The 9,006-nt window shown below is 39.5% G+C and overlaps 2 protein-coding genes across 2 annotated transcripts in view; both read left to right on the top strand.

Annotated features, from left to right (window-relative positions):
* The first annotated feature begins 1,675 nt into the window (after nucleotides 1-1,675).
* LOC112153661 (protocadherin alpha-3) lies at nucleotides 1,676-5,250 on the top strand. Its single transcript, XM_036213980.1, has one exon. It carries the CDS (start codon nucleotides 1,722-1,724, stop codon nucleotides 4,281-4,283), a length of 2,562 nt encoding a protein of 853 aa, XP_036069873.1. The 5' UTR covers nucleotides 1,676-1,721; the 3' UTR covers nucleotides 4,284-5,250.
* Nucleotides 5,251-5,381: 131 nt separating this feature from the next.
* The window catches only part of LOC112153550 (protocadherin alpha-C2), a 192,133-nt gene continuing 188,508 nt past the window's right edge, over nucleotides 5,382-9,006 (top strand). The window contains exon 1 of the mRNA XM_036213968.1: nucleotides 5,382-7,094. Within this exon, the coding sequence (XP_036069861.1) occupies nucleotides 5,506-7,094 (1,589 nt within the window). The 5' untranslated portion in view covers nucleotides 5,382-5,505. The remainder of the gene's footprint in view (nucleotides 7,095-9,006) is intronic.

Here is a 9,006-nt window from a genome sequence, read left to right as displayed (position 1 = left end):
CATCTTTTTTTTCTCAGTTAATCTTTACCTGAGATTTGATTGAAGGTTTACAATTTTTCAGATTAATGACAAAAGGAAAGACTATAAGATGCACACAGTTGCAATTTATATTTTCTTTTTGCAGCAAGAGCTTTTTTCCATAAGGATGGATGCAGTGAGTATTTTTTAGTGAAAATCACGATCAAAAACAACTTTATAAAAATGCTAAAAGACACACACACATCTTGCTTTAAAACAGGCTAATTAGTCTCATCTTGTGAGCTCATGCAATGTGTGTGCTCATTTGACCCTGTCTCTCAGGAGAGATGACATAATGTGAGCACACACAAAGGAAAGGAACATATTTTAGTTAAATATTGTTCATTAAACTGACACTTTTGTGTGTCAGATTGAAGGGAATGTGCAGGAAACAGCACAGCAGTCTCAGTTGTTCACCGCTTTGGTTCGCTGACAGATTAACACACATGATGCATAATGCAGTCATGCACCAATGTGGAACAAAGCACACAGACAGCCACCAGACAGCACTAGCAGGCTGACACGTGGCCACCCTTTTTCTCTACCAGCTGTCTCACTGATAATGATTTTAGTTAGGCTCAACAAAATATCAAATAATTGTGAAAAAATAAAATAAACCATGTGACAAATCATTTTCAACTGGCTGTAAAATTCAGAGCTCTGTTTCTTTCAGCACCATGGCCAACATCCCCCTTGGGATGCTGCGTTACCATGACAACGTGTCCTCCGTTAGGCGCTGACTGCTGTGATTTCCTGTGTGGATCCCCCCACTCCCTCATGCTTATGTATCCTACCCTGTGGAGCATGCTGACCTTTGAGTTCATTTGATGCATTTTTATTTATTTATATATTTTTATATATTCTGTTTTTTTCTGTAAGCATAAAAATGTACAAGAAATGTGTAAAGTCATTGCACCACCATGGCTAGAAATTGCAGAGATGGGAGGAGGTGATGCAGACTGCGGCAGAAAACGCGCATGCGCATTGCACTCTTGGCCTATTTCCAGCACTGACGTGTAACAGAGGCAGTTGGGAGGGGTGCAGAGACAGAAAAAAATGTATGTAGGTCACTGTGCTTCCACTCTGTGAGCATTATTTCTCTCATTTTTTTCCATTTTACTATTGTGTATAGTGGATGAAATATAATTCACAGACATATGTAATAGGAGCAAATCAAAACGATTAGTTATAAAAAAATAAAATTAAAAAAAAATATTATAACACGTTTAGTGATTTGCAGATTCGATCCACAAGGTGTCGCTGCTACTTCTTCTAAGAAATTGAGTCTATGGGAGTGTGCAGAGCTGCACAGTGACTTAAACTGACACTACCACTATAAAGAGCACATACTGAGCAGAGTTTTCATTTTTCTTTTTTTTTTCTTTCTTTTTTTTCTTCTTTTTTTCCACGAAAATGCATGACTGATTTATAACCCAACATGTCCATAAAGACAAAGGAAAGCACTGAACATGCTGTGGATCCTCTTTAATAAACTTAGAATGAACAGAAGTAAATTATTGATTGTTGATTGTTTAAAAAAATACTTCTTGTTTTATTTGGTTAAAAAAAATTGAAAGCAGCTTCTGATTAAGTGCATTCACTGAGAGGTTAAATTATTCTGTGATTTATGTCATTTAAATTAAACACTGTTCTCTCTTCGTATTGTCATCAGTGGGTGGCGCTGTTACACTGTCAATACTGCAATGTGCGCTGGAGAGGATCTTTTCAACATATTCACAGTAAAAACCCTGAAAGGGGATGAAGTGACGGACTGGATAGTGTTTTATCAGCCGCCGTCTTACTCAACAAATGCTTTTTTGATCCAAGGAGAGGAGAAATTCAAACCATTTACAGGGATTTCTTCGCATATTTCTAAAAAATCGTTTTGTCAAACGATGGATATCAAAAGACAATGGAGGGACGGGCGCTTTTCTCTTTGTTTGGCGCTGCTAATACTGACTAGATTTGATGAGATTTCCGCTCAACTACGATATTCTATCCAAGAGGAATTAAAACCAGGATCAGGTGTTGGAAACGTGGCCAAAGACCTTGGTTTGGATTTGAAAGGATTGACGGATAGAAATCTGCGCGTTGTGTCGGGAACAAAGCAGGATCTGTTTGAGGTAAATCCGACCGATGGAGTTTTGTTCGTGAAGCAGAGAGTAGACCGAGAGGAGCTGTGCGCAAACGCCGCTCCGTGCGTCACAAATCTGAAAGCTGTGGTTTCAAATCCGCTGGAAATGCATCAGATTTCTGTGGAAATCCTGGATGTAAATGACAATTCACCGACATTCCCTGAAGGAAATTACACACTGGAGGTGCTGGAGTTGGCTGCTGTTGGCTCTCGATTTCAAATGGAGGGAGCGCATGATCTGGATGTCGGGCCGAACTCCATCAATTCGTATAAAATAAACCACAATCAGTATTTTGCGCTTGAAACGGAAGATTTTGGGGAAGAGGGGAAAGTCCCCTTCCTTGTTTTGCAGCGACCCTTGGACAGAGAGCACACGGCTCGGCATGCATTAAAAATCACAGCAATAGATGGAGGAAAACCACCTAAATCCGGTATTCTTAATATTACTGTTATTATCTCAGATGTTAATGACAACCCACCCGTGTGCGACAAACAAAAATACACAGTTACAGTAAAAGAAAACGCACCTGCGGGGACATATCTGTTGACAGTAAACGCCTCTGACTCTGATGAGGGCGTGAACAGTGAGATTGAATATTCTTTTAGAAGTAAATTCAGAGGATTAACGTCGGATCCGTTTGCTTTGAACAGTAAAACTGGAAAACTAACTGTGAACGGAAGCCTCGATTACGAGGAAAAGCAGGTGTACGAGATAAACGTGATGGCTGCGGATAAAGGGGCCGTGTCCCTCTCCTCAAACTGCAAAGTGATCATAAGAGTGGAGGACGTCAATGACAATCAGCCTGACATTGACATCACCTCCCTGTCGAGTCACATAGCAGAGGACGCGCCTCCCGGTACTGTGGTGGCCTTGATGGGGGTGACAGATCGTGACTCAGGTGTGAATGGACAGGTGCTTTGCAGCATGCCAGGTGATATGCCGTTTGAGCTGAAGCCATCACCTGACGGACAGTCGTACGCATTGATAACAAAGGATTATCTGGATAAGGAGACATCTGATGTTTATAGCATTACAATAACAGCAAAAGATTTAGGACATCCAGTTCTGTCATCTACAAGAGTGATAAACGTAGAAGTGAAAGATGTGAACGACAACAGTCCTGTTTTCTCTCAAAGCCCTTACACTTTTTATGTGATAGAAAACAACAGAGCTGGGATGTCCATCTTTTCAGTGAGTGCAAGTGACAAAGATAGAGCTGAAAATGCAGAAATAACTTATTCACTAGATCGGAAAAGTTCAGGCTCAACCGTGACGTCATTTTTAAATATAAACGAAGTTAATGGCACGATTTCTGCTCTGAAAAGTTTTGACTTTGAAAGTGTGAAAATGTTCCAGTTCCACGTTGTTGCCACAGATTCTGGAAGTCCTCCTCTGAGCAGCAACGTGACAGTGAACGTGTTCATTCTGGATCAGAACGACAACGCTCCAGTCATCCTGTATCCAGTCAGCTCCAACGGTTCTGCTGAAGGGGTGGAGGAGATTCCCCGCAACGTGAACGCAGGACACTTGGTGACTAAAGTGCGAGCCTATGACGCTGATATAGGATATAACGGCTGGCTGCTGTTCTCACTGCAGCAAGTGACTGACCACAGTCTCTTTGCTTTGGACCGCTATACAGGACAGATCCGAACTCTCCGCTCGTTCACAGAGACAGACGAGGCTGAACACAAACTGCTCATCCTGGTCAAAGACAATGGCAACGTTTCCCTCTCAGCAACAGCTACTGTCATTGTCAAACTTGTGGAGCCCAAAGAGGCTTTTGCAGCTTCTGATGTTCAAAGTGCAGCAGCGGAGGATGAAGACAGTCACGTGACTTTCTACCTCATCATCACTTTGGGCTCCGTTTCCCTGCTGTTTCTCATCAGCATCATCGTGCTGATTGCAATGCAGTGCTCCAAGTCCACAGACTATACTTCCAAATATCTGCCAGAGCCCAATTATGATGGAACACTGTGTCACAGCATCCAGTACAGATCTGGAGACAAACGCTACATGTTAGTGGGACCCAGAATGAGTGTTGGATCTACCATAGTTCCTGGAAGTCACGCAAACACACTTGTGCTTCCTGATAGGAGGAAAACATCAGATGAGGTAAGGAATTTCATTTAAAGATGAAAAGGTCTTTGTTACTGTCCATGGTGCTGAAATATGATTTGGCTGAAAATAATCTATGTCAGCATCAATTATTCTTCTTATTTTTTTTATATTATTACTGTTGTATATCCAAGACAAGTGTGAAGATTAAATAGTAGATGGTATTTTTTACGTTCGTTGAAACCTTTTATTTGGAGACTAAACTTATAGATAGGGGTCTTGAAAACATCAATTTGTTTGCATCCATGACTGAAATGAAGTGAATTTTGAGTCACTTGGCTTGCTTTCCCTCTATTTTCTAAAATAGGTCTGATTTAACAGCTGGTTTAAGTTGGTTACTGTCTAAATAAGTAAAGAGAATTTTGTGGATTGCTCCAATAAAAAAAGACATGTAAATATGTAAGTTTAAAGGGCTTTTTTAAAACTTGTTTTATTGAAAAGAGATTGTCGCTGTCCTTGAAACTGAAAGTGATTCTATGCCAAATTTTTTTGGAATTGAATCCATTTTTTTGTATATTTCTGGTTAAAGAAGTAATGGTTCGTGAAGTTGATTATCGTAAATCTTAAACTATTGAAGTTACATTCATTTCCAGGCATTGTGACGTTTCGTATATCTTTTTTTTTTTTTTTTTAACAATATAATCTTCCACTGCCATGCGCGGTCACTTTTTGAGAATTCCAGCCACCTTATCCCAGTCAATACAGTTTACTGTAAACGTGAGGTGTCCAATAATTGTGAATTTTAGAATGGGTTTGTTGTTGTCGGTGTGCCCTGCAATGAACTGACGAGATATTCAGGTAACACCTTGACTACACAGAAAAAAATTGGACAAATTGGAAAGATGGACATTTTTTGTAAAATAAACTTATAATCAGAAACTACCTCTAAATCCCAAACAATTGACAACGAAACTGTTGTAAATAGTGATGATTGCTAAATTATATTGGGAGGAAAACATTTTGAGAAAAAAATAAAAAGAAAGAAGGCATTTTGTGTGAACAATATAATCAGACGCTTGGTGTCAGTGAAATTCAAGAAATACACAGAATCTCTAAGCCTCTAGGTCACAGTCGACGTGGAGCGACTGCGTTATTCTCATAAAGAACAACGAGATTATGGGAGGGAGTGCGGGTTTTCCTCTAATAAACACACTCGCATAAAAAAACAAGAAACAAACGTAACAGAACTGAAAATTGCGGACTGGATTGTAAATTGGGATTTCTTAAATGAACTGTGATGAATCAGCGCTCCGACATGGAACAAAGAGGACGCAACGCGCGGCAGCAGCGACGGGGTTGTTTTGTCTTTGTTATTCTGACCGTTTTCTGGAGCGGAGCTTTTGCGCAGATCAGATATTCTGTCTCTGAAGAGGTTCAAGGTGGAACTGTGGTTGGAAATATAGCGAAGGATTTGGGACTTGACAAGAATGCACTGAAGCTCAGAGGATATCGCATCGTTGCAGATTCATCCGAGCCGCTGTTTGAAGTGAATCAAAGCGATGGAAATCTGTATCTGAAAAAGAAAATAGACCGAGAGGAGGTTTGTGAAAAGAGCTTTAACTGTTTGATCAACCTGAAGATTATGTTAGAAAATCCGCTAGAGATTCATTATGTGGAAGTTGAAATCCTTGATATTAATGATCACGCTCCTGTTTTTATGGAGAAAGAGAAACGACTGGAAATATCAGAGTCCGCTCTTCCAGGGGCGAGGTTTCAGCTACAGGCTGCGCAGGACCCCGATGTGGGTCAGTTCTCTATTCAGCAATATAAACTCAACCAGAACGAACATTTTAGAGTAGAAATAAGAGATAGAGGAGAGGATGGTAAGGTTCCGTTTTTAGTGCTGCAGAAGCAGCTAGACAGAGAAACAACAGAGAAACATAAACTGCGTCTAACAGCCGTTGATGGAGGCAAACCTGCGAAATCTGGAAACATAGAAATAATTTTGGATGTACTTGATATTAATGACAACTCTCCAGTGTTCACTAAAGAAACATATTCTGCTACAATTAAGGAAAATATTCCGATTGGGACTGTAGTGATTCAAGTCAATGCAACAGATTTAGACAAAGGAGAAAATGGGGAAATAATTTATTCATTTGGTGAAGAAGTTAGATCAAAAATCACTGAATTGTTCAATATGAATGAAAATACTGGTGAAATTTCAGTCAAAGGTCAGATTGATTTTGAGAAAAGCAAAAGTTTTGAAATTGATGTTCAGGCTTCAGATAGGGGGCATGCTCCTTTAACAACCGACAAAATTGTTAAAATAAACGTGATTGATGTTAATGACAATCCTCCTGAGATTGAGGTGACGTCATTTTCCAACTCAATCAAAGAGGATTCCAAAATAGGAACTACAGTGGCACTAATCAGCGTCCGTGATTCAGACTCTGGAATTAATGGAAAAGTGATTTGTACAATTAAACAAGACGTTCCTTTTACTTTGTCTCCATCTTTAAAGGAAAACATGTTTGCTGTTGTGAGCATGTCACAGTTAGACAGAGAGATTATGCCTCATTATGACGTAACAATCATTGCAAAAGACTCAGGAGATCCTTCGTTTACTGTTGAAAAGACCATCAACGTTGTAGTTTCTGATGTCAATGACAACTTTCCAGAGTTTTCAATGGGTCCATATACTTTTTACATCAGTGAGAACAACATTCCTGGAGCTTCAGTTTTTTCAGTGAAAGCCTTTGACCGAGACGATGGAGAAAATGCACTAGTTTCATATGGAATCCTAAGAGAAATGAACAGTGACAACAAGCTGTCTTCATTTTTAAGCATCAACTCAGAAACAGGAGAAATTTCAGCTCTGAAAAGTTTTGACTTTGAAAGCATAAAAACGTTCCAGTTCCACGTTGTTGCCACAGATTCTGGAAGTCCTCCTCTGAGCAGCAACGTGACAGTGAACGTGTTCATTCTGGATCAGAACGACAACGCTCCAGTCATCCTGTATCCAGTCAGCTCCAACGGTTCTGCTGAAGGGGTGGAGGAGATTCCCCGCAACGTGAACGCAGGACACTTGGTGACTAAAGTGCGAGCCTATGACGCTGATATAGGATATAACGGCTGGCTGCTGTTCTCACTGCAGCAAGTGACTGACCACAGTCTCTTTGCTTTGGACCGCTATACAGGACAGATCCGAACTCTCCGCTCGTTCACAGAGACAGACGAGGCTGAACACAAACTGCTCATCCTGGTCAAAGACAATGGCAACGTTTCCCTCTCAGCAACAGCTACTGTCATTGTCAAACTTGTGGAGCCCAAAGAGGCTTTTGCAGCTTCTGATGTTCAAAGTGCAGCAGCGGAGGATGAAGACAGTCACGTGACTTTCTACCTCATCATCACTTTGGGCTCCGTTTCCCTGCTGTTTCTCATCAGCATCATCGTGCTGATTGCAATGCAGTGCTCCAAGTCCACAGACTATACTTCCAAATATCTGCCAGAGCCCAATTATGATGGAACACTGTGTCACAGCATCCAGTACAGATCTGGAGACAAACGCTACATGTTAGTGGGACCCAGAATGAGTGTTGGATCTACCATAGTTCCTGGAAGTCACGCAAACACGCTTGTACTTCCTGATAGGAGGAAAACTTCAGATGAGGTAAGGAATTTTGTTTCAAGGTGAAAATGCATTTGTCGCTGTCTATGGTGCTGAATGAAGATTTGGTTGATAACAGTCTTTCAGCCTTCATGTGTCCCAGAAAATAAGTGCATCCTGTTACTGAATTTTTAAACTCATAATTTAATCAAAAAATATTTAACTTACATAATTACACATTGAATTTCTCATGGTGTCATCATAAACAGAGGCACCTGTGAAAGCTTTTTGCAGCACGACTGAAGATTGTTTCATTTTGTTCATTTCAGAGCTGGGAAATAATATATAATTGGCCTGTAATGATGTATGATCAGCTACAGAACTTGAAAGCATTCTGACTACAGTTCCGGAACTTTTAAGCATTTCTAAACATGTCGAGAGCTTTAAATATTTATAATATTTTTACGTTTTTTATTATGTTTTTTTTAATGTAAAGTCGTTGATCTTTTGTTTCCTAAATATGAGCAGTATCAACCTAAAATGATATATATATATATCAAATGGTCAGCATTTCAAAAAAAAAAAAAATAAAATAACAAAACAAAGAAACTTTGAAAAACACAGCTAATGTAGCCTTTTAGCATCTCTTATTGTAATGAGACTTCATCTGTTTCTTAGACAGTTTCCACCCTAACCACAACAGTCATTAAAAATGCTAATATTGAAAGTCTGACAGAAATGTATTAAAACAAATAGAAATGATTTTACATTGTCTCTACTCAAAAAGAAAATTCAAATCAAATCAATAATTCCAGGGCAGCATGTGATTCTTCCTGTCAGTTTAAGTTGTATCAAAACAGAGAAAAAGTTGAGTATACATTCAGTACATCTTAGAGTAAACAGGTAAAAATCACATCAAATTTTAAAATGTATGAACGTGTAAATAATTAAATTAATAAACAAACAAGTAGCATAGCTTAACCAAAAATGATCAAGACCAGTTCAGGGACCATATCTGCACATTTTTCATCTTCTGCTTTTATCTGCTGTTTTGAATACTAAAATTATGTTTAATTACATATTTTATATACTTGCTTTTGGGTTTAACTCCTGACTGCATCCCCTTTCTGACGTGGTTTCCTGATTCATTGGTGTGGATGTGGAAGCATGACTGCCATACAGAGCTTT

The sequence above is a fragment of the Oryzias melastigma genome, linkage group LG10 (genome assembly GCF_002922805.2).
Source record: "Oryzias melastigma strain HK-1 linkage group LG10, ASM292280v2, whole genome shotgun sequence".
NCBI lineage: Eukaryota > Metazoa > Chordata > Actinopteri > Beloniformes > Adrianichthyidae > Oryzias > Oryzias melastigma.
The sequence above is the reverse complement of the archived record's forward strand: the minus strand, read 5'-3'. Positions and strand labels throughout refer to the sequence as shown.

Bases quoted from the DNA above. Each gene is read 5' to 3' on its own strand.
- LOC112153661 (XM_036213980.1), top strand. From the start codon at position 1,722: ATGTGCGCTGGAGAGGATCTTTTCAACATATTCACAGTAAAAACCCTG.